Source organism: Pinus tabuliformis, chromosome 5_1 (genome assembly GCF_031772625.1).
Source record: "Pinus tabuliformis cultivar Carrire ecotype Pingquan chromosome 5_1, CPIR1, whole genome shotgun sequence".
NCBI classification, from domain to species: Eukaryota; Viridiplantae; Streptophyta; class Pinopsida; order Pinales; family Pinaceae; genus Pinus; species Pinus tabuliformis.
The window spans coordinates 978,902,446-978,929,198 of NC_142305.1; the positions used below are offsets into that span (position 1 = coordinate 978,902,446).

At 38.4% G+C, this 26,753-nt stretch overlaps 1 protein-coding gene across 2 annotated transcripts in view; it reads left to right on the plus strand.

The window, feature by feature from the left end:
* Window positions 1-26,753, plus strand: part of LOC149168004 (midasin-like protein) — a 394,853-nt gene that overhangs the window by 247,868 nt on the left and 120,232 nt on the right. For both annotated transcript variants that reach the window (XR_016260986.1, XM_089433292.1), the window contains exons 37-47: window positions 14,813-14,898; window positions 15,020-15,310; window positions 15,642-15,777; window positions 15,984-16,069; window positions 16,175-16,263; window positions 20,810-20,954; window positions 21,033-21,122; window positions 21,286-21,439; window positions 21,601-21,758; window positions 23,877-23,990; window positions 24,085-24,249. Coding sequence is in view for 1 of the 2 variants with exons in the window: in XM_089433292.1 (XP_089289418.1) it covers window positions 14,813-14,898; window positions 15,020-15,310; window positions 15,642-15,777; window positions 15,984-16,069; window positions 16,175-16,263; window positions 20,810-20,954; window positions 21,033-21,122; window positions 21,286-21,439; window positions 21,601-21,758; window positions 23,877-23,990; window positions 24,085-24,249 (1,514 nt within the window). In the remaining variant the exon portion in view is untranslated. The remainder of the gene's footprint in view (window positions 1-14,812; window positions 14,899-15,019; window positions 15,311-15,641; window positions 15,778-15,983; window positions 16,070-16,174; window positions 16,264-20,809; window positions 20,955-21,032; window positions 21,123-21,285; window positions 21,440-21,600; window positions 21,759-23,876; window positions 23,991-24,084; window positions 24,250-26,753) is intronic.

Genomic DNA, 26,753 nt, shown 5'->3' on the forward strand with positions numbered 1-26,753 from the left:
TATAGCAAAATATTAACAACAATGTATGGGACAAATTTAGAAAGAAAGAATAGCATTAAAATGTACTTACATGTATAAGAACATATCCCACCATCCAAAAACTTGCCATTAAGAAGCTCCAAAACATATGAAAACTATCCAAACATCAAAATTCATTCCATGCTCCAAAAATTCATCCTCCAAGAAGGATAGTGAAAATCTCTCAGGAGATATAAGTTCCAAATCCAAGTGATGGTGATTAAATGAATCCCCATCACTTCTATTTATACACTTCCAATGAGTTCGATTTAGCTAATCGGGCCTACATTAGCCCCTAAAATAAAAATAATGTGCAAAATAACTAACTTTTGGTGACAAGCCCACCAAACTAGCTCATAAACGAAAGAATAAGCCTCTCAAGAGGTCGAATGATCAACAATACATGTCGTTGGGCCTTTTAAGAAGCCTGATGAAGTCCATAAATGCCACAATGATGAATAGGACTCCTAAAAGTAGTGGACAAGGGGTTGGCCCTTTGTTCTCAAAATAATTAACCTATGGTGCCCCCAGTGGGTGTGAGGGCACACAAGTAACGTCATGGGTTTCCAAGTAGGTCGAATATGGCCGTGGACTATCTGTAAGGGCTCAGATGATGGTGTAAGTGATGTCACATCAGCATACAAGTCTTGGGTCATTTGCCAAGTGCATGGTACAATTGCGGGAATCATTGAGCATGGTAAACCGGGCGCATCTTCCTCGTCCAATAGGTGAATCTCATGCAATATTTGAACATATTTGGGGATCCATGGAGTGTTGTCTACTACTGTGGAGGCCCATGGCTCTCAACACACACCCTACATGTGCCAATGTTGCCCTCTGGAGGGTTAGGCTCCCGTATAGGGAGACCAAACCCAAAATGGAGACCATCTGTAATCTTGCATAAGATCCAATGCGACCCCTAACCTTCGAGTACAACAAGTCATCAAAGGCAATCGAGTAAAAGATCTTACAAACCATGGACAATAGGTGGGCATTTCATAATGGCATGCCCTTCCATAGTGGGCTTTGGCATGTGCTAATGTCTCTAAGCTACAAATGGGGTTAACCAAGTATCTTATTAGGTGGTTTCTACTTTTAAAGGGGATATTATGTCCAAGGTACATCCTTTAAAGCGTGGTGGCATGTGATAAAGAGATGAATGGAGTAGGGAGTAAAAGGGGAAACCCTGGGCCACATGCTGGGGTACAAGGATAGCTAGTAAAAGGGAAGCCCACACTTGGGTATATAATGTATAGGAGGGAGCAATCGTGGTACATGAGGTGCCCCGAACTTGACTTTTCCACTCTTCTTTATATGCCTTTTGCCTTTTATGATTTTTCTCTAATTAACTGCTCGGATCTCAAAGCATAAGAGCATGATGTGTAAGATATAGTAGTGGATACCCCCTTTAAGGTAGGGCAATTCATTGCCTACCAAGGGTTGGGACAATCATGGGTTCTTGAATGATAAAGGAGGCTCATCCAAGGCCTATAGGAACCCGGGTGATGCCCATGAGGATGGGGTAGAGCTCATGTATTGGCTTTTGCCCACGTGTTGAATGTGTTTGTACTAGCCATCTTTTGCATTTTGTGGTACATCTTTGTTATGAATAAAATATATATAAATGTTATATATATATAATGATGGTAATTGTAATAAAGATTATATATATATATATATATAATGATGGTAATTGTAATAAAGATTTTATATATATATATATATATATATATATATATATATATATATATAATAATGATGGTAATTGTAATAAAGATTAGTTTATTGGGAATTAATACTGAAGATGCGTGTCTAAATGAGACATGACCTTCCATGAAGAGGTGCTTGCCTAGGGTTATAAGCAGGCCCTCACTCTCATTTGTATCATTCTCATTCATGCATTTTCAATATATATTCTTGTATCTTAAACGAAGATCTTATTCCAAGTCTTTTGGGGTATTTAACTTGAAGTACGAACTTTGTTTTGCCATTGGTATCAGATTTGTTCGATCCTTTGGCTGTTCAACCGTTGCATAAGAGCATCATTCTCCAATCCAGGTCTTTGACTGTCAAATTCGTCAACATCGTTACTGTTTAAGCATTTTGCTACTAGAATTTGGAGTTTCTCCATATTTCCATTTAGGCTTTTGGCCATTTAAAAAAAATTAAAGAGTCAATATATATTGGAAAAAAAGTAAAATAAAAAAATAATATTAAAAAATAAATAAATATTAAATAAATTTAAAAAATAAGGGAAATCATTTATAAAGAAAGAAAGAAAAAAAAAAAAAAAACCAAGGAAAACATAAAAAATCGAACTACCTAAGGCCACAACAGCCACTGCTCCACCGTCGGGCCTCATGTCGTTGCTAACTATCCACCCCGTCACTTGTAGCTCCAGATTTTGTCAAGTTGTGCTCGAACATGACCGGCCACCTACTTGTATGCAACCACTAGCTGCTCTCCCCTGTTCAATCTGCAACCAACCATTAATACGCCTTGCCAACCACTATTCCTGCCACTGCACAACTGCCCCTTGCAGCACAACCACCAACAACTGCTAAAGCCACCAATTGCTGTCAGGCTTACATTCCACAATGACAATTGCAGTTGCAATTTGGTCTGTACCGCTCGACCCTGGCACACTGCTAGTCACACTGTCGTTAGAAATATCACACAACCCTCACAATTGATTCCATCGTCATAGCGAGCACCACAACCATCGCTAGTCTACTCCCATTTTGCAAAAAACGCCCATCAGTAGCATCCAACGGAGCCTTTGTCGTTCCATATTAAGCCGCAACCTGAAATTCCTCACGCTGTTGACTATCACGGTCCCTAGGCACTACTGTTGATTGAATCCAACCGCCACCTGTGCAAACCCATACCACCCCCATCAACTCTCCTTGCAACCATCGTCATCATCATCTCTCGTTACAGTGGCCCGACCATAATCTATCCAACTGCACGAAGTCATAGCCGCTGTCCAGAGTTGTGGCTATCTTGCAACCATAAACTCCACTGCTGCAGCAAGTTGTCGACCTTGCTGTTGCAACCCACCACCAACCACTACCACCTCTGCACAATTCGTTTAACCACAGTACATCAACATATCACCAATCAGAGGGCTACTACATGCCAATTATCACATCCTTTCATAAGTGACGGTTAATCAAGAATTATCTTTCCATTGAAGTTATAACATTTGGTATTTAAAATTAAATTGAAGTCAAACTTAATTAAAGGATTACCATGCTAAGGAAAGGGTAAAAGCACATTTCGAAAGGGTAATTAATCAAGAAAAGATTATAAATGATTTTTTAAAGTTATAAAAGGAAGTTGTTTAATATATATATATATATATATATCTATATATATATATATATATATATATATATATATATATATATATATATGGGATATTTTAAGGTTCAAGTTGATTAAAAAGTCCGAGATATACTATTATATCACTAAAAAGGAGAGACATTATTAAAAAAAGGAAAAAAATAATTAAAATTTTTGAAGATTTAAAAAAAGAGAGTATAAAGTGTTATTCTAAAGATTGAAAAGGGGTATCTTTAAAATCCCAAAGCCGATAAAAATGGAGTCTAGATTGGAAATGAAGGTCAAAAGATTCCCAGAAACTTCATATAACTATGCCTTGGTTCTATTTAGAATTAAAGGGTCTATTGCGGGAAAAGATGTTACTATTGCTATCTTGTCAACTGAAGATAAAAATGACAAAAAACCTAAAATCGCAAACCAATTAATTTCGAAATTTGACCTCAAAATTCGCCGAATGCGGTGACAAAACTTATGGAAACAACAGATTGGCCACCACTCTCACCTTAGTGGCTTCTCTCCAACGATTTAGTGGTGGATATTATTCTGACAAGGGAGCCTTCCCTACAAAAGATCACTAGGAAGATATTCAATTAACGAGGGCTCAATGGCAATGCAAGGTCTAATAATTGAAAGAAAAGGTATGGCCCAAACCTTGAAAGGTTGAGATAAAAGTTGCCTAGAGTTCAAATACACTTATCTAAGACCTTTGAAATATAGAAGAAGGCTGCTATAAGTTAGGCTTTGCATGATATGCAGATTTGGGGCACACAATGGAATATAACAACTTTAGAAAATAGTTTATGAATAATAAGATCAACAAAGGAGCAAAGGTTATGAAGGAGGCAAATTAGTGGTAAGTAAACAATGGTTTTAAATGCTCGAAAATGCATGTCAACAATAAAAATCAGCTCAACCCTGAACTTGGGGTGAGGACATTCAATTAATCATAGATTTTACCTTTTTATATTTTATTAAACACAATCCATTTTAAGAGGGAAATACCTAATGGAAAATAAGTCGCTATTAAATGCAAATTTAATTTAACCCTAACCCTAGTAACCATCAATTTAAGAGGAAAAGAAGAAATTTTAAATTTCCAACACAAGTAGTCTAGTGCCTTCTCTCAATTGAGTAATGGTGTCAATGATGGCTAGGTCAATGATAGAGGGACTTGGATGAGGTGGGTGGAGGACTAAGAAACCTCTCTTAGAAACCCTAGTGACTTTCTATAAATAAAGATTTAAAGTCATGGGATGCATGTACCAAGTTTCCTTGATGGATTCTCGAAAGACTAATTCGCAAAGCATAAAGAAACAATATTTCTTAAAAGATATTGCACTTTTTAATATGGCACAAAGAAACCATAACTTCATATATTTGCATGCAAAATGGAAGCAAGTCAGCAACAAACTTACACCATTTAGTCAAGAGTCACTTCATCAAGCCAAGACAATTCCCCTCATGCAAAAATCTTCCTCCCAAGACAATTGATCCTCCAAAATCACATTGCGTCCAAGAGAAAAGAACAAGAGAGCTCATATGCACTTCTTCAGAGAGAGAGAAGTGTTGTGTTGTGTGGTGATTCAAAATGAAAGTGACTCACCTCTATTTATAAGATGGTAACCAAGTCACTTTTAATTAATTTACAAGTAAAATCCGTAATAAGTGTACTCGAGTGTTCAACTAGGCATAAAGGTGACAAGCCAACCTTAAGAAAGCTTTAAGGATGATAAATACATCAAATTTTCCCACACATGTGGGAATAAACGCTCTCCATGATGTCATCCCGTCAAAATGATCAATCTTCATCAAGCAAGTGATAAAGAGGCTTATGGGTGCTCCTCAATCCAAGAAATCATCAAAGTGCATGGGTATATCCCCAAATAACTCCTCCTCCACCTTGATGTCATCTCCAAGAAGGCTTATATGATGCTTTAAATGCATGTGAGGATGACATGGCATGCTCTCTGGCAAGCATTGGGACATGGACATGTTGTACTAGCCTTCCCAAGTCATCTTAGTCCATTCTCATCTGTGCTCTGCCATGGCCTCCCGTACTGATATCTCTATGTCTAGAATAAAACTACATTTTACAAAACCACTTCATTCCTGACTAACCACACAGGCTACACTTTTTTGAATGTGTAAATAAAAAGCCTTGGCTAAGATTTTGTAGAAGACCATTCAACAATTTAATGGGTTGCCTTCACCTAATGGTATCTCTAGGTGAGTTCTTTGGAGTAAGCTTGATCAAACCCTAATTCAAAAATTTATACAAACAACAAGAAGAGAAGGATTTTTTTTTCCATCCAAAACAGATCATCTTTCATTGTATCCCAATTCCCTCATACTTTTAAAAATGTCATAAGGTAAGCCAGGCCAAGGGATTTACTGTTCTTCATAGACCTCAACATTGAGAAGAGTTCATTTTTAGATATTTCACTATTCAATCTGCCCTATCCAGTGTTGCAGGAAACGTCCTCCCCCCCAAAAGCCTGATCCACATCTTGTATGGAAACGTGAACAATTCGCCCTCCGAAATGCGGTTCGAAAAACCGAAACGCGGATTGGGACGATTCCTGGCCTGTGGGAACCATGCTGCCCGATCTGCATTTCAGAAAGCGGATTGAGCCGTTGATCCACCGCGGATTGTTGATTTTTGTAGCATCGGATGTGTTCTAGCCACAAAATTTGGTGGAGAGGCTAGAATACATGTATTTTCCAAAACCTAGAAATCGTTTTTGGGAATTCCACCTAGAGATGACTTAATTAAAATAATTAATCTTTTTTTAATGGTACCTAAGTCTAAACTTAGGAAAATTGATTATTTAAAGGGTATTAATTAAGTTATGGTGAGAATCTTCTAGAAGAAGACATGGATCAATTTCTAGTTAGTCTTAGCCATCGGTTATGTTTTGATCTAGGCCATTGAAGCCTCAATGAGAGATTATAAGAAGAAATTCGATGGGGGCTGGAGGATACACATGGAGCCACCAAGAATTCGATATTGCTGGGAAATCGAACCCTAAAGTAGCAGTTGTGCGTTGTCGGAGGTGATTCAGTAATTTCAAAGCAGTGAGAGAGGGGCAGGGATAGTAAGGTTAAAAGGAAGTTTTTCCAGTCCGGTGAGAGCATAGCAGAGAGACATCGTACTCGACACAGAGGCTGACACAATGCAGAGAGGCGACGCAAAGCTTCAGAGGGAGATCCATATTTTGCTAAGGAGAAGTCGAGATTCAGTGGCAGGAGACGGAGAGGGAGCCCAGCGGCTAGAAGATCGAGTTTCCAGAGTGGGAGTTTATCAACAGAGTGAGAGAGGCACTAGTCCAAGGAAGGCTGACGCAGATCTGCGTAGGGTGACGTAGAGGCAACACAGAGCAACTCATCTTGAGCTAAGGTCTGTGTTGGATCACCGGTGGATGTGAGATTTTTCTGACTAGACTTCTGTCAGTCATTTTCTCTGCATGGATTGCTAGATTTGAGCATCCATAGATTTGTACACAGATTTACTACTGTATAATTATAAAACCCTCAACTATTGCACCGGTTTTTCCGAGTTGGGTTTTTCACATTGGTCCCAAAATAACTGTGTATATTGTGTGTGTGCATCTATTCTTCCAATATTTCTATTTCTTTTGTAGTATTGTATTTGTGAAGGCTGCAGTGTATATGTTTCGATATTTGCCGAAGGAAACTGCAAGTAATTTGTTTGATTAATTTGACAAATAGAAGAAACATTATCAGTTGCTGCAGTAGGATTCGAGATCACCGAATTTTCACATGGTATCGGAGCATAGATCATAAGCTGGAGAGCTCAGTAGCAGAAGAGGAGAAGGAGATTTGAATTTCTGTGTAGGCAGCAATTCGTAACCCTAGAGGCAGTGCAGTCCTTGGGCCAAGAGGGTCGAGTTTTGAGGAAAGGTCTATTTCTTTGAGTGAGTCGACAAAGAAATTAGATTTTCCATATCAAAGCTTACCAGAGGTAGAAGGGAGCAACAATATTTTCCTTGCAGAGCAGATCTTCAGCTGGGACACAGATTTTGCAGCAGTTTGCTAGTGCAAATATCGTCAGGAGGAAGGAAGAGCACACACTGGGGAATTCTTTCCTCAGGGGACTGCTAGCTAAGAAGTTTGAATTTTCTCGCTCCAGAAGGGAGTGGGAGTAGCTGGGTATCAGCTGCGCAGAGGAGAAGAGGAGGAGTTCAACATTTTCAGAGAGATGGCATCAATAGGGTTCAGAGATCAAGATTGCTTGGAGGGAGCATCCAACTATGTGATCTGTAGGGCTAGAATTTCTTACCTTCTAGATGAATATGATATCAAGAATTATATTGATAGTGTGGTAGCTGTACCCGCAGATGTAGATCCGCTTAAGAAGTACAAGAAGGAGATGGCGAAGGCAAAGAGGTTGATTCTCGATGGGGTTCGAGATCACGTGGTGTCTCACATAGCTGGCAAAGATACTGGTTGACAAATGTGGGAGGCACTTGTTATGCTGTACGAAGGATCTTCAGAGCAACGAAAAATGTATCTTGAAGAGAAGCTGAGATGCACGAGGATGTAGAGAGGGGCGTGTATAGGCCCCTTCTTGACTAGGCTTCAGGATGTCCGGGACCAACTGTCTTTAGTAGGGTCAGCACCCTGGCCTACAAAATTGGTATGGTTAGCTCTGAACAACGTTTCCAAAGAATGACAAGTTTTTGTCCAAAGTATCGTGGGCAGAGAAAAACTGCCAGATAGGGATCGTATGTGGGCTGATCTGCAGTAGTAAAAGATGAGGCAAGATTTGGTGAAGAGCACCATCAGTGGTAGCAACAAGAGTAGTGGGACGAAGCAAGTAAAGGAAGAGGAAGATGTGGCCCTCGCATCAAAGGGATCGTATGTGGGCTGATCTGCAGCAGTAGAAGATGAGGCGAGATCTGGTGAAGAGCACCATCAGTGGTAGCAGCAAGAGTAGTGGGACGAAGCAAGTAAAGGAAGAGGAAGATGTGGCCCTCGCATCAAAGGGCAGTAGGAGTAGCGCAGGAGGAAGAAGGATATTTCCAAGGTCAAGTGCTTCAGGTGTGGTGAACTTGGCCACTACAACACTCAATGTCCTCTCAGAAAGAAGGACAAGGAGGAGAAGCAGGATCAGCAGGTTGCATTCGCTGAGATCGATAGGCTGTCCTCCAGGAGTGAGGTGGGGTGATTTGGTTTTGTAGCCCCAGGGAGCTATAGGATGGGCAAGATTCTTGAGGAGATCCACCTCAAGAATAAATACCTTGCTACGGGAGCCCATAGTATGCAGTAGCAGGATGGATCAATGGCAGATGGTGCAGTGAGGTGCTAGAGTGACAATTGCAGTAGCTAGTAGCAGGTCAAATACTGGGCAACACAGAGCAGAGTTGGCAACATTGCAAATGGCACATAGCAAAGTCAACAATAGCGCAGAGGCTTCTGTGACAACGCAAAGTCTAGCAGCAGTCAGGACTTAAGTGAGAGATGCATCATACTGACCACAGTTGGTTCTGTATTTTGGATGCTTTTCCATTGTAGTTATTGCAGTTGCAACAACAACAGAGGGAGAGGGAGTTGCAGTGCAGATGTAGTGTTGGCAGCAGTTCAGCAGGGCCAACAACAACACAAATGCAGAGTTTATCAGAGTTGCGCAGTAGTTGGTGGGCAACAACAGGTAAACATCAACAGCGTAATAGGAGGTGGTGCAAAGACATGATGTTGCTTCAATGGGTTGCAGCACTAGAACACGTTCCTCGCTAAGAGGGAGTGTTGATTTTTGTAGCATCGGATGTGTTCTAGCCACAAAATTTGAGAGGCTAGAATACATGTATTCTCCAAAACCCATAAATCGTTTTTGGAAATTCTATCTAGAGACGACTTAATTAAAATAATTAATCTTCCTTTAATGGTACCTAAGTCTAAACTTAGGAAAACTGATTAATTAAAGGGTATTAATTAAGTCATAGTGAGAATATTCTAGAAGAAGACATGGATCAATTTCTAGTTAATCTTAGCCATCGGTTATGTTTTAAGCTTGGCCGTTGAAGCCTCAATGAGAGATTATAAGAAGAAATTTGATGGGGGTTGGAGGATACACTTAGAGCCACGAGGAATTCGATATTGCTGGGAAATCGAACCCCAGAGTAGTAGCTGTGTGTTTCCAAAGGTGATTTAGTAGTTTTGAAGCAGTGAGAGAGGGGCGGGGATAATATGGTCGGAAGGAAGTTTTTCCAGTCTGGTGAGAGCATAGGAGAGAGACATCGTACTCCACAGAGAGGTTGACGCAGTGCAGAGAGGCAGAGCAGAGCTTCAGAGTGAGATCTATATTTTGCTAAGGAGAAGTAGAGATTCAGTGGCAAGAGCCGGAGTGGAAGCTCGGAGGCAAGAAGATCGAGTTTCTAAAGTGGCAACTGATCAACAGAGTGAGAGAGATGTTGGTTCAAGAAACGCTGACGCACTTCTACGTAGGGTGATGCAGAGGCAACAGGGAACAACTCATCTTGAGCTAAGGTAAGTGTTGGATCATCGATGGATGTGAGATTTTTCTCACTAGACTTTGGTCAGTCATTTTCTCTGCATGGATTGCTAGATTTGAGCATCCATAGATTTGTACTCAGATTTACTACTGCATAATAATAAAACCCTCAGCTTTTGCACCTGTTTTTCCGAGTTGGGTTTTTCTGGGGACATTGGTACAAAAATAACTGTGTATATTGTGTGTGTGCATTTATTCTTCCAATGTTTCTATTTCTTTTGCAGTATTGTATTTGTGAAGGCTGCAGTGTATATGTTTTGATATTTGCCTATGGAAACTGCAAGTAATTTGTTTGATTAATTTACCAAATAGAAGAAACATTATCAGTTGCTGTAGTAGGATTCAGGATCACCGAATTTTCACACAGATTAAGGCCGCTTTCGAGCAAATCCCAACTGCTTCTGTGGGCCCTCCGGCCGGTTCCATCGTGTGGCCCACTTAAACTATTTTTATTTTTATTATTTTTCTTTTTTTTGGGTTAAGTTGGGTTTGTTCACTCTTATGTTTTTGGAGAGCTTGTTGAAGAGAGGAGAAAGAGAGGAGAAGAGAGCTCGGAGAAGAGAGAGTTGAGGAGAGCTTGGAGGAGTGAAGGAGGAGCTAAGAGCATTGAAGGAGGAGGAGCTTGGAGGAGTAAAGAAGGGCTTCCGTATACAAGAGCGAAAGAGGTAAGTGCAAACCCCAAATCCATCATTTTTTTGTCATTGCTTTTTGTATTTTCTCTCCTCCCTCTCCTACTCTTTCCCATTCTTTCTTCTTGCTCATTTATTTGCAGGTTGTCCAACACCTGTATTCATATTCCAAGATGGTGTTTTTTTGGCTTATATGTATCATTCCACTTTTGGTTTTCATGATGGCAAGGGGGTGTAGGAATACAAGGGAAGAAGAAGAAGAAGAAGAGAATAATAGTCCCCATATGAGTGACCCAATGTATGATGAGGAGGAAGGGTTTGAAGAGAAAGGGGATGAACCTAATGAGAACATTGAAACACTAGAGGGGAAAGCTGCATTGACAATCTTGTGGAACTATGTGACCAAACTTGAAGGGGGAAAAGGTGGTGGAAGCTACAATTCTTTGTGCCCTCGTTGTTGTCATGGAGGAAAACCATATAGTGGTTCATATACCCTTGTGAGGAGGCATCTTTGTGGGGTGATGGACAATGATGAGAAAAAGGATGCCATGGGGATAGAAATTTGCCAAAAGTTTTCCTTTGAACAAAGAAGAAAATACATCCAAATAGAGGAGGCTTGCAAAAAAAAAACAAGAAACAAAAAACTCAATTTGAATCAAGTGCAACCTCTAGATTTGGTAGCTTATCTCCTTATGGTACTTCTGCAAGCTATGGAGGTAAAAGAACAATAGGGGATTTACTGAATGTTGCTGGGAGGGATGATGTGGATGGAAAGATAATCCGATTTCTTTGTGCTTGTGGTGTACCATTCAATGTGCTTCGCTCTCCTTATTGGCATGAAATGGTAAAGGGCATCAATGAAGCCCCAAAAGGATACGAGGCCCCCAGCTATGAGAAAGCTAGAACAATGTTATTAGAGAAAAAGCAAAGGTTCAAAGAGCTTTGACACGTTTTACAAATCAGTGGGTGTTTTGTGGGGTATCCATTGTATTAGATGGGTGGACAAATATTAGAAACCAACATTCGATAAATGTTCTTGGTCTTTCTGCCAATGTTGCAGTATTTATTACATGTCATGGCTCCTCCATTAATGCAACTTCCCAAAACATTGCAGATCTCCTATTGCAATCATTCAAAGATGTTAGTCCTAATAATGTGGTTCAAGTGATCACAAATAATGCAACAAATTGTAATGCAAAAGAAAAGTTATCGAGCGTACTCATCCACACATCTTTTGGTCTAGGTGCTTGGTGCACACATTGAACCTTTTGATGCATGATATTGTGAAGCATAAAGAATGTGGGTGGATTAATGAGCTTTACAAGAGAGGGAAGCAACTCATTAAATTTATCACAGGGCATACGAGGGTAAACTACTTTTATGGCACTTACTCCAAGTTGCAGTTGCTTAAACTGGCAAAAACAAGATTTGCAAGTTATTACCTCACCTTTAGGCGGCTAGTGAAGGTGAGACAAGCTTTAACTAATATGGTGACCTCTAAATCATGGGGGGAAATTAACAGTGATAGAGATGGGTGCTAATGTAGCCAAGGACAATATCTTGACATGTTCTTTTGGTCACAGGTTAAATATGTTTTGCAATTCACCAAACCAATTAATTACATGATCAAGTGTGCAGATTTAGATCGGAGAATATTTGGGGAGGTGTATGAGCAAATGGATAGAATGTTGGGGCAGATTAAAGACATTGTTGAGCCTAGAGATATCACCTTGTACAATTGTATTCGTGCAAAGGTGGAAAAATGATGGGATTTGCTAAATGTTCCATTGCATGCATTAGCATATATTTTGACAGCTAAATACTATTATGCATCATGGCTTTCAACACAACACCTGGGGGGAGGAGTAGGAGAAAACCACACCTAGATCTAGAGGTTCTAGAAAAATATATGATTGCATTGGATAAATTAGTCCCTGATAAGGAGGAGGCTGCCATGGTACGAAAACAGTGGATCAACTATACTTTTATGACTGGTCCATTTGGGAGCATGCATGCAATTAGAGATCGAGAGACTTTTTCTTCTCTTGAGTGGTGGAACATGCATGGAGGTGCTACTCCACTTCTACAAAGTTTGGCATTGCAGGTGCTATCACAAGTGGTAAACACTTATTTTGCAAAGAGGTGTTGGAGCTGTTATTCTTTCATCCACAGTGTTAAAACTTAAAAGGAACATGTTGAGTTTAGACTGGGCAGAGAGCTTGGTTTATGTTCACTACAATTTGCGATTCTTGTACCATTACAGTGATGATGCAAAGACTAATAAAGACCTTAAGGTTTGGGACAAGAATCCAGAGGAGGCCAATTTGGAGGATGGAGTGTTGCAATTAGAGAAATTAGAGGATGCTCTTATCCAGAATGATGATGATTGAGTTGAGATGCCAACCCCATCTCGTCCCTTGGTTCCCAAGTTCCATGGTTCCACACCAACAGCAGGAGCTTCGTCTTCATCTGTTTTTGTGCCACAACTTCCACGACCACTATCTTCTTCATTGCCACCACGTGGACGACCACCGCCACGTACTCTTTGTGGTGGAAGGAGGAGAGATTAGTAGATATATTCACAATTTACTACTTTCGTCATAGATTAGACTTGTAGGCTTGTTGCGAATTTGAACGTTTTTGTCTTGGTGGTGGCCAAGCAGCCCGTTTTGTAGACATTATTATTTGAATTTTGGACATGACTAATCTTGATAGTTGCTCACTTGCTAGATAATATGCTTTATGTTTTATGTTTTATAATATCCTTAAATGTTTTATGTTTTATAACATGCTTACAAATTTGATGTATGTTTGTAATTGCTAGAATATAGATGGTTGGTGCTCGAATAATTAATCATTGATGTACATTGGAATCATGGATGCCATATCTATCTTGGTCCTATCCATGGGAAAGACCTTGGGTGGGTTAACTTCATAACTTTTGTCTTTAGCTTCCACACTACTATCAAAGAAAGCATATGGGAAGAAGATATTTTGAAAGTGGATCCCAATTGTATTCTTAATCTGGGTAAGATCTTCCCAAAGAGACCCATCCAACCAGCTCAAACTAAGAACCCTTTCTGAATCATTTTATTTCTCGGGAGTTAGGTTAAAAGTTGAAAGCTTTTTCAACATCCCAATTCCACTGAAGACATGCATGAACCGGATCTCCCCGAGCAGTTTACTCCTTTTCACTTCTGATGATCGGAAGTGCTCTAGCTTCATTGCTTCCTCCTGCAAAGCTGCATTATACAAGTATTCCTCCAAAAAAATTTCTGATGTCTTCCAACTTTTCATTTGCTGATTTGATTCCTCTCCATATTTTTCGTTCCATACTTCCACAGCCTCAGATAAACTTCATTGTTCTTTGAATAGTTGATTCCCACCAAAAGTTACAACCCCTATTCTCCTGCAACAAAGGGGAAAGGTTCCAAACCTTGTGAAGAAGAGCCCTGAGGTCTTCTTAGTCCAAAGAGAATCGTTATTTTGAAGATAGAGTGAGCTTGCCTCGAACTTGTTTAAAGGTAATAAAACTGGTAATAGGTTGGTGGTCAGAACCAACCACATTTAAAACCATTGGGGCCGTAAAATCTGTCCAACCTGGCCTGCACCCTGTCATTACTTGGTGCAGGTTGGCCTACACCCTGCTTTGAATTGGTGTAGGTTGCACCAAGTAACCCATCCTTTGCAATCCAATCCATTCTTGTTCCAGTTAGGATAATAAACCTGAAGGGAGGCTTTGCACCTACACGAAGACTGCTTTTCTGTTCCACAAATAACATAAGCAGACCGTCCTTCTCTATCCCCATCCCATTCAACCATATTAAAAACCCTTCTCAAAATCCGATTAATAGCAAGGAAATAAGCAGGCCCATATAAAATAGTGCACCTATCAGAACTAGAATTAGGGGCATAAACTGAACAAAAGCCAACTAATTTGTCTGTCAGCAGGAGCGCTAACCATACACAGCTATTATTATGGTATAACCCATGATCCAGTTCAAAACTCTGAAGAAAATGAGATAGCCAGCATTACACCTCGTCCCCCTTGCTCATGATCTATAACCCAAATTGGACCATTTCAGGAGTAATTTTTATGACATTTTAATTCAAATCTGGCAGACTTTAACCTCTTGAAAAAACACGACAACTGGTTTGGCTTCAAAACATCTCTCACAATCTGCTTACGACTAGGGATTTTATTATTTATTTTATATTGATGGTCCGTAAGCTTTGTTGTCCAGATATCTAGTTATGTTTTTAATCTTTTTTAACCTATGAATTCCAGGAGTAACGATGGCTTTGTCTATGGATATTGAGGGCACTACGGATCAGTCTCACAAAGCTGCTAATGAATGCGAAGATATATCCAAGGCAAGCTTCTAATGTGCCTTCTTAAAGTGAAAATGTTATTAGATTAAGTTGAATGAGAGTCATGGAAAAAATTCTCATTTTAGATTACTTTTGAGATATTGACATATTTAACTTTTTGCAGAGGCTTTCTGAAAGATTTGAGGTGGAAAAAAGTTTACATGGAAATAAACTTACATCTAAGTTAATGCTATATCCAAGTATCCAGGGACCTAGAATGTTGACAAGTTCCTGCAAATGTTCATCAAATCATCTGGATAATTGCATTCCACTTGAGTTTTTTGGTTCCTCTTCAGCTTATGATTTCTGGGTTCAAATTCTCCCATTATTTGACCATAAGAGCTTGTGCCTGGATTTAGTATTGCTCAAATCACTCTCCGAAAGTCTCCTTCCATTTACCAAGGATCAGTGTCAGGTGAGCTGTTTGAAATTTAACACGGCTGCAAGGAACTATGTAATTTTTGTTTCATGCTGATAAAATAGCTGTACAGAAGAAGTCATTACATGATAATTTTACAATTTATCAATATTTGGGACCATTGAAGGTGGAATGGCATTTTCAGGTTTTGTTCCTATTGTTACTAGTATTTTATCTTTCAGTTAGTTTAATTTGTCTGTGACTTCTGCTAGGTGAAGAAATTGCCAGTTGCTGGGTGCATATTCTTTATTGCTGAATCTACCAGCCTCAATATTCTTCCATTTTATCTTGTCTGCTGAAAATTTTAACTTGTCATTTGTAACATCAGGTTACTTTGAAGATGACTGAGGCTTTGAGTAGGGTAATAACCTTTGGTCTGCGGTCAACATCGAGGTCGCCTTTAGATTTTATACCACATCAGACACTTTGGTGGTTGTTAGATGCTCATCCTCTGGATTATATTGGTAAGTATGATCATTCTTTGTTTGCTATTTATCTATCTATCAAGCTATATAATTATCTAGGCAGGTAATATGTGTGTGGAATATACATGTGCCCACCTAGAATGCTTGGCAATGATATCTGCATTTCAATATTTTGTTTACATCCGGAGTTTTATGCAGTACCTCATTTGAACTTTTTTGTATCTCCTTCTTCTCCTGGTGTGCAGGAAGTACAAAGTTTAGTAGTTTGGTTCATGATATGTGCTATAGATGGCATTCAGCTTTGTGGGTGTTGCCATACAATCTTGAAATGGTGAGGATTAAATTATTTGATTTGAAAGTGTGCTTTCTTGATCTAAAAATGTCATCTCTCTTCTTCTGAAAGATGTGATGCCATTTTGACTTATCCTCTATGCAGAGTAATATGACAGGAAAACATGTTGGGGAGATTCAAGACCCTGTCTTCCTTTTCCAGGCTACTCAGACAGTGTTTTTATCAAGCTTTTTGTAAGATTCTATTTTACTTGCTGAACTTACATGTTTGGAGTGATTTTATCACGATGATTGCCAATAATTACGTACTTCATTGCAATCCAAGTTACATTGCCTTTCTTCCTTTCATCATTTAGATTCATTTTCTTCGTTGGATCTAAACATAACCTCTCCACACATGCTAGTTCATGGAATAGAAAGATCTTATCATTCACCAACAATTTTGATTCAAAATCTCCAGATCCGAAGAAATAGATACTGGGCTCGAATTATCCCAGCATACAATTTATTAATAGATCTTTCATTGCCATTAGTTCAACTTGCATCCTAAAACTTTTGAGCACCACATTTGGCTGTGGAAATCTAATCTATATGCTACCGGGAAAAATGGAAACAGCTTTTGGAAAACACATGCAGAAATCTACACACATCGCTAATATTCTGAATTGGGAATCATGTGTGCTAAATAATATATCTATCATCCATTGATTAACATTATTGCCTGAGGACAGGGATTCACTTAGAGGTTTAGGCCTGTACAATTTGAAATGCAAACTGTTTGATTACACCCAAAGAGAAAGTGTCTCAAGTGCCTTGTGTCCTACTTATGCATGTGTTTTTTCTCTGTGGGAGGTTTTGTGAAGTGAGATAAGTTGCAATTTATTTTTCCTCTCAAGAGGAACTGACGTAGACATTAGTCTTTCCTAACACATTAAAATGCTTGTGAAATATTGATAATTCTAATTTGAATGTAGTGATCATGCCCAATGCCACTTGATTAGACAACTGGTGAAAGAACTTGTAACTATTGCTGAGAAAAGATGGAGTGAAGTTCATATTGTAGGTACTCCGTGTTAACTTGTGAACTGCTCTATGCCATGGAATCAGTTTGGGAGATTCTTAGTTCTAGTTTCCCAAGAAGTGTGCTTGTCCAATATGCCTTAGGGGCAATAGGACATATGTGCCTGAGCAAGTTCCATCTCAATTAGTTAATTCTACCGAAGGCCTTGGTAGGACTCTGGTCTAGTAAAGCAAAGCAATGGAAATAGAACTAGGATAAAACATTATGAAGATTACAAAGGTGGAGAAAGCAAACAAGAGTTTCCATCTAAGTTATATTCTAGTCTATCTTTCCTAAGCAAGTTATACTAACTGCCTATTGAAGAGCAAATTGATGCCTACATAGAAGTGTTGAAGGGGAAAATAGTTACCTTCAACTTAAAAAGTCTCGAGGATGCTTCCTTTAGATTTAATATACAGAGTATCTAGTACCTATCAAGAGGTGAGATGCAATGTTGCACGTATTGTCATGTGACCTTTGACTTGACTTAATGGACATGATGGCTTTCGCTCTTCGTGCTCAACCCCCTTATGGAGGTTTGTCAATAATGAGAACCCCCAGTAGTACCTATGGTACTGGAGGATTAAGATCCAATGAGATTCCATCACATTGGTTCCATTTCAGATGCATTTAGGCATTGACATTGATTAGCATTCCATCCATACTTAGTTTCATTGGATTTCAAAAAGTTGCTTCTTTTGGTAGTTTTGCTTTTTTCTAGTATCCAGAGATTCAGGATCCACATTTAGGTCAGTGAGATTCTTTTGTTTGCACAAGAGTTGATAGCTTTCACTTTCCTTTTTGTTATTTGCTTTTTTGTCAAGGATAGGCGAATGCTCTTTATAGTCATGATTAGTCTTTTATGCCTTTTGTTTTCTTCTCAGAGAAACATTGCTTTTTTTTTGGGCGTGTCTATAATTAGTAGTTTCCATGTATTGTGGGTGTTATGTGTTATAGTTCAAATCAGTAGTCTTGGCAAGGGCTGCCAAAGGAGTTAAACTGTAAGCACAGAACAGATGCCCCCATTGTCACCTCAGCCCACTCTCCTTTCAGTTTTGGTTAACTCCTAGAACTCAATGGGGGGTATCCCTACACAACACAACCTCACCAATTGCTTAAGAGAGATCAGTGCCTATAAATGCTTAAATGGTGAAGGTTAGGGGTTAAATGAAACAAACAATCTGATCTGATATAGGATATTCTATTGCAAAAAATACAGATCAACAAGCAAAATACTCAAATATATGAAGATTACACTGTGGAAATTGCACCAAATTTAAGTATCAAGGTCCTTACAAATATTAGAGATGATATTCTTGTTAAATATTGGGGGTGGAAATGCTTAATATGCTTGCTGTTATGAGTTGCGGAAAACTGTAAATCTGCAAATATTTACCGAAACCAGCAAGTTAAGGGCCAATTTGGGGCCTCAAACAAGCCGAAAGACGTGCCTAAAAATCAGAGCCGCTGACTAGAAGTGTTAGTACAATGAATTAACAATAAAATGGGCCCACTAGCACTTCAAATGGCTCAGTATATAAAAAGATATTTAGATCTGAAAATTATGACTTGGTTTTGGTGTCCAATCCCTAAGAGCTGAAAAATCAAAGTGTCCCAATGAGGATGATGCCTGTTGCAATTGTTAGGACAACAATAATACTTCTAAAGATAAATAATGTTCAATTAAAATGCTTACAAAAATGAAGCTCGGGAGTGTGAGGGGTAGAAAACACCTTTCATATATCCCAAGGCAAGGGTTTCACCAATCACTAGGTTGAAAATTTTGAAGATGAAATTCAGATTGATGAAATGACCTTCGAAACCTCCAAATGATATTAGATCTGCAAATAAAGCTCAATTGAAGGGGGCACTAGACTTCTAAGCTCTAGAGACCCTAGGAGGCATGAATCCCAAAAAACAAGTCTAGATTTGTAAAAGAATTTCATCAAAAAATAGTCTAGGCAATTTAGTGAAGAGATTCACAGGCTTAGATTTTATTTTTGATGGCGATTTTTTTATTTTTTATTTATTTATTTTTTTTCTTCACTTCAGAAGAGCCTCCAAATAATTTATCAACTATGATGCAAAATAATTGAAAGCTTTGTTGAGGAGCCTAGGGCATAGGCCAACAGGGAGAGACAAACCTTACTTTATACCAAGGTGATGCATGTGAAGCTCCAAGTTAAGCATGTTCATCAAGCAAGGGTTTGAAGCTATGTTGCAGGAAACATAGGACACCCTCTGTACCAGCCATGTTTTGGTATGGAACCTTGAAACACGTTTCAGCTAGGATGAATCTTGTTTTACTTTTTGAATTGTGTTTCAGGTGCCATACCCCGCGTTTCAGCGTCTGTACGACAGATGTGGGGTGGTACAACATGTGTGGTGCGTGCGGGTTGAACAAATGTTTTTTTAAAAAACAATAATTTTAATTTATGAGTGGGGCAGCCTAATATTCAATCCTAGGGCCATACTAATGCTAATTAATTATTGGTAATGTTAAATTCTTAAAGTAAAAGGTTGGAAATGAAATATAAAGGAGAATGACTTAAATTTTGAACATTACCATAATTGTTTTAGGATTTTTGAGAGTGGTTCCAACCTCATGGGATTTCATATGGAGAAAGTAGAATTAAGTAGAATTTTAGATCCCACTCAAAATCCAGCAGGCTTAATAGTTTTGAGGATTTCGGGATTGGGAGTGTTGGATTTTGTCATGTACAGAGGGTATGGAACTAGCAATCAATCAAGAGTACCAAACTGTTTATGTACCTTGATGTTAGTGGCATTGATTGTTGAACTCCTCTATCATGACCCTAGTAAAAGTGTACTCATCACTCAAACAAAATATGGATTTGACATGTTAAGCCTTTTCTATCTTATTTTAATGCTTAGAGGGCGATATTGATGATGGGATCCCGATATAGGCAATGATTTCGATGATGTGTAGGTATTTGTTGTAGCATGATTTTCTTGGGCCTCACACTTGCTCATTTATTCATGAATTTGTATCTGCTAAATTATAATGTTAATGTGATTATATTAATATATATATAGATATAAAATCACATTTCCCAGTTTCCTGATTTTTTGGGGGCCATGCTTCCAGCGCGTTCCCATTTCAGGTATGTGTTTCCATTTCCCCGTACCATGCAACTTAGGTCTGAATGTGAGTGCTCCGCAAGACTCTCTGTTCCAGCTGTATTAAATGCTCGTACTGCCACCTCCTAGACCATGTGCCCCTCTTTGTCCAAAATTCCATGATGCTCCTCAACCCCAATCCTCAAGTTGAGCACAAGTCTTCATTTAAGCAACCTTGCGGTCACGTACTACCTATGGTTAAGTGCCCCAATGCTTCTCGTCTTATATTAGTTCACCTTCTAAGCAAGCAATCATGTCCTCCATGTGTGCCTCATTCAAAATGTCACTGTGCCAAAGCATCGAGTCAAGGTCCAGCATTCCATGAGTAAGCTATTTGCAATGTGTATGCCCACTAAGATACAACTAAGGCAGGTATAATATCATGCACTCCACTTCACAAGAAGCATCCCTAGGTATGTTGTAAACATTTTTGGATTAACCCCAAAAGCTAACAGGTTGTATTTAAAAGTTTGTCTTTTGATATAGCAACATAGGAGCTAAGGATTTAATGTTCAGTCTTTTTCTTGCCAGTGTTTATTTTAAAAGATCAGGTTTCTTGACTTTGGTTTGTATCTCTAGGCACGAGGCAGTGCCTGCGGTGAAGGATTATAGCATCAAACGTTTACAGCTTAGAGTGGCTTCAACTCATCTTTGGAGATATTATAATCTGGGAAGTGGTTTATGCCAATTCCTCTTCTGTATAGCCAGTGCCCTTTTTCAACAGGTGAATATTTATCTGTATGTAGGCTCTTAGTAATCAGTTTCATTTGCATTGGACCTTATGATTTTGTTGCCCGTTCAGATAATACTTGTCCATTGGAAGTCTTTCAACAAAGATGACATGCAAGCTATCCAGGCAATGCTATGCGTTCTCCATCAGCAAATGACCAAGGTAGATGAGTCTCTCTAGGCCTGGTTTTGCGAGGATGCTTTTGTTTGTCACATTGTTATGGAATTTACAATGCTGTTTCTCTCAAGTATGGAAGGTCAATGATTAATAATTCTACTGTTTTGTAAGAGGAACCATGCTTATTTGCTGCTTCTTATTTACTCAGGGTGATAAAGTTGTTGATCCACACATGCTAGAGCGCTTAAAGTTGCTCCTTTCAGCATCTAATCACGAAGGATTAGTTAACTTAATTGAGTCCTTTGTTCAGCCGTTACTACAAGAATTATATTCTAGTGATCCAGTGATTGGTGATCCATCTTGTAAGGCTATGGTTATTCTTTGATTTTAATGTTGTATTTTGAATCTACATTACAATTTAAGGTGTGAAGTAGATATAGTGCATTTGCATTACATTTGTTGTGGTAAGTAGATATATTGCATTTAATGAATTATGATGGATTGTGGTTGCCTTATGTTTTAGTAGGTTCTTTGTACAAGCTGGCTCATGTATGGCTGCTTCTTGGTGGATTGCGCCTTCGTTTATTACTTAATTCAAATATTATTGATCCAGCAACAAAATGTATGCATAAATACTCTCAACTTTCAGAGAAGATTTCTCAGCTTGAACTTGAGATGAAGGTAAATTCATGACAAAAGTACAGTATGGCCTTAGTTTTACATTCAAGTTGAAGGTGGTCACTTTTTGTATCACATATGAAGATGTACGCAGGCCTTGTTGATGTAGTCTCTTTATCTAAGTTGACATTAATTAACATCTCTCTGTGCATGCACATGTGTTTGTGCATTGGGGTATGTATGTGGTAAAGGTTCATAACTTCATCACATTGGGAGGATAATTTTCCTAGCAGGCTGTGTTATAGAAATGAATTGGAGACATGGAGATTTCATTTCATGCTGGGACATGAATTTCTATGGTTGATAGTTGATACAACAGTCTATAATATTGTCAACTGCTATGCTTTCTATATCCCTTCCTGTGGGCATTACTGTTGAGGCTTGCATCCTCCCCTGTTCTGCGACATACTATTGCTTATGTGTTTTGCAATGATCAGATCTGGTTTTATTATTTTAAATTGGAGATTCTCTAACCACTTTCCCTTAGATTCTTTTGGATTCTCACTTTCAGTGTTTTCATTTTCCTTGGTTGCACCATATCATGGATCTTGCCTCCTTTCTGTACATTGGAATTTTGCATCGGATGTAAGCGTTTCTAAAATTCTATCCCATAGGCCAGTTGATCTTTTAATAAAATTCAATACAATATATCTCTCCCTCTTTCTCTGTATTATGTCTCTAAAGTTGCTTAGGCCTGCTGCTGCTCTATGTGTATCTAGCATATGTTATTTAGGTGCTTCCTATCAAATGTGCTACAAATAATAATGGTGTTGGATCTATGTTGCACAAAACTTCTAGGTACTCTGTTATGAATAAAATATAGATATAAATAATGTAAAAATAAATAATAACACATCATAAATAATGATTAATTAGTAATTAGTTAATGAAGAGGTCTGTCCCAAAGAACATGACCGTTCATAAAGGGACACCTGCCTAGATAAGCAAACTCTCGTAACATCATTCTCATTGAGTCATTCATACATTTTAATATATGTTCTTGTATCTTCAATGGAGATCTCATGTTCCAAGTCTTCTAGAGTATTTAACTTCTGAGTATACAAACTCTGTTCGTTACATTGATATCAGAGCCATGTTCACTGATCCTGACCCTTGACCATTAACTTCCATCAACCTTGTTGCCATGTGATCAAGCATCCAACTACATAGTTGGAGTTTATCCATTCTGTCGATTTTTGCCATTTTAGGCCTTTGGCTGTTAAAAAAAAGTCGAATACAAAAAAGGAATATATATAAATATATATATATTATATATATAATATATTTAAAGAAAAGGTTGATTAAAAATAATAAAAGGTTATATAATTTCTTTTTATTAAAAATTATAAACGTGATTTGAGAAAGGAATTCAAGAAAAGAACAAAAGATAAGTTCCAAACAACAAAGCATCTTTTCAAGAGGCAGGCGATGTTGTGTAAAATATATTTAGTGTAATTTTAGGTTGATTAGATGAAAGGGAACGATCATGCCCTTTCCCGAAAGGGTGCCCATGGCAGTATATAAGCCAAGAACTCATTGTAAACATCATAATTCAAGTAATTAATAAAATAGATATATTTTTATCATTTATGATTTTGTATGCTCCACCTGGTATCAGAGCTGTACCTGTACCCGAAACTTTGAAACTCAGCCGAAACTTGGCTGAAACTCGACCATCATGTAATCATCTATGCAAGTTAACATAGACTTGGTTTTCCTTCGAAATTGTCAGCTATGGGTCTTATTCCCTTTTTTCTTGCAAGATAATCTGTTATTCAATTATATATATATATAACGTTTCGGTCGACGTTTCCATTTTTGGAAGATGACATTTTTAAACATACTCATTTCAGAAACTCCAAAATGTTTCGGCACTTCATGCAGCTTAGTGTTGGATCGATTATGCTGGGAATCTGTTCAATGTACCAGCTATATGGTACATTGATTGACTAAATTTAATCATGTCAACTTTGATATAATATTTCTGCTGTCCTGCCCAACATGTGGCGCCCCCACTAAACACGCACACACACATGCTCTCTGCTTCATCCCATTTTTCTCTTTGTTTGTATATCTTATTTTTTAATACTTGTGTAAAGACTGATAGCTTATTATTGGTAGGTGAGGCAAGAATGCGAAACCCTGATTGGTGGGAGATCATCAGAAAGTGAAGTGCAAGAAAGAGCTTCTGAGCTTCTACAGTTAGAAAAGGAGTTGCACTGCTTAGCATTGAAGGTTTGTAACAATGTATTCATACAAGAGATAATATAAACTACGGCATTTGAGGTGAATGCTGTTTCTGAAATAATTCAATGTTTTACTTGGACAGGTTGTTTATCGTCCAATTCCATCTAAGTATAAAGCTGTCTATGCCAAATGTGTTGAATTTCTGAATTCTATGGCTGGTTATCTTCAGTTAGAAAGTTGGATGAATCTACTTCAAGATGGTGCACGTGATTTACCATTGCCTATTGCAGAAATTCAGAACTGGCAGGTATTGCATGTTGTGGGATAAATGTATATTGTTCAAAAATGATTCTGAGTGTAGTTTTTTATTTACCGAGGTTGCCAGGTGAAGGTAGTACCCAAGCCAATGTGTCCACTAGTATCAGTAAATATGCCCTAATTCCATGCCAAGGTCCTTGCTTCCACCGGTAGCAGTAAATATGTCCAAATTCCATGCCCAGGTCACATCTTCTACTGGGAGTAGTAAATATGTCCAAATTCCATGACCATGTCACTGCTTCTACTGGCAGAAGTAAATATGTCCTGATTCCATGGCAAGCTGTAGTTGAAAGTTGAGACTACAATGATGATGAAACCCCTTTCATGGGATGAACAATGAACTTTATGTCTTGAATTGTGATACATTATAGCTATCCACCATACAGCTATCTACGATAATGTAGCACATAGCAAGCAATGAGAAAAACCATAACACCATCTAGATCTTGGCTTGCTAGATTTCTTAGGAACACCCTCCCGGGTTTTGTTGATGCATTTTGTGAGCACTGTAGTTTCCCATAAATTGGTACCGCTGTTTAGCTTCACTACTCAAGTCATTTGTGTAACCATCAAAGTTTATAATCTGTAGGAGAAACTATTGCCTAAACCTAGTTAATATAGATATTATAGGTCAGTGCATCTAAGTCTCATGGCTAGGATGGGCAATCAACTACATACTGCTTGGCATTTCTATGAGTGATACTAGAATTTAAACAGAGTATACATAATGGAGGCTTTTGTCAATCTTGTGTGTTTTTGAAGATATTGGCCAATCAACCAACACATTTAGAAGCAGGTCACATTCAGGTTACCTCTCCACCCTCTTCATGCTTCGTATTCTTTGACAGTGACATTGGACTTTGGAGCAATGTTGCACTAATCGTTATTGGGATAATATCAGTGCAAGGAAAAAATTGGAAAAAATCGTAATAATCGGGAAAAAATTGGTAATAATCGGGAAAAAATCGTTTGGTACAAAAATATTCATTTTTTTTCAATTTTTTTAATATCTAAACCATCTACAACATAAAATAAATACATTGACACATAATTATGATAAAAGAACTAGTATATAAGATGTTTAATTTCATTTCTAGTGCTAAAATCACACATAACAGTGAATCATGTCCTGAATAGTAAGTCCTCACTCCTAAGTCTCAACTCAACCTCAAAATATCAACAAAAAATATAATAATGTTTCTCATATCATGAGTCATAATGTCATATACAATGAAATGAACCAAATAACTAAAGTCTAATACTACTGATTTCTTTTGCCCCTCTAGATGTAGATGTCGGTGGAGTTGGCAGGCCGTAGTAGACTATGGAGTCTGCTGTGCTCTAGAAGCTGAAGAACTAGGAGCTATAGGAGGTAGACCACGTCCTCTACTTGTGACAGGGGTAGCTTGGGTCACCTCCACCTCCCAATTTTTTTTTTTGTTCTTCTCCCACGATTTTTTCGAAAAAATCGTCTATAAAAAAAGTCCGAGTACTACTCGCGATTTTATCTTTTTGTTGAAAAAATTGCGAAAAAATGATAATATCGCGATTTTAACAACACTGCTCTGGAGAAGTCATTTGGGTGATGAAATGAGTAGAGAAGCAGACAAGGATGTTTCCATGGCAGAGTTCTTTAAACATCATCATCGTGCTTTGGTTCCATAGTAGGCTAATCTCTCTAGCGATGTGGTCTGTACAGGCTTCCCATTGACATGGTCACAACATATCATTTGTGAAAATATATTGCAGTTACTGGTAATTATTTTTATATCTTTAAAGATTATTCATCTTTTATAAATTAACTTCTGACAAATAATGAATAAAACCAAAAATAAGTCACAGGAACTGATTAAATAATGCACAGATAAAACTTGGAGATCGATATTTTGGACAAAATTGTCTTTGGGAAAACCCTAGTGTGGGGAAAACCAGTTCTTCAAATGAGGGTTTATCATTAATAGCTTTAGTAATAAAACTGCAATGGAGAAATACAATCTGCTTGCCTCTCATTGGCAAAGCTTCGGCGAAATATTTTCTTCACTTCTGCAAATGAAACCGAACCCTTGGAACCTAATCGACCCACTGGAAGCAACTTGGCACCACCTCTGGCAATTCACACTGCCTCAAACCGGAAACTTGCACTGCATCAACCAACTCGCTTTTCCTATTGGAAATGCACTCTACCTTCGGGAAATTATTTCGGCAAGATAAACTGCCTCAAAAACTTGCTAAAGCCACTCGCACTACCTCCAACTAATATGGTTGGCAACTTGTAATTTGATCTGTGACTCCCACAACTCGCACTGGAAAACTGGCTACTTCCTCTAGTAAATTTAGCCACCCTCTACAAAAATAAATAAGCCTCTTTCTATCTCTTGGAAATTGGAAGTGACTGTGAATAATTCTGCGACAAACTCTTCCTCTATCACTATTGCCGAAAACCTAGCTGATGTCTCCCATGCTATCACTGTAAATATGTTCTCCTGAATTGTT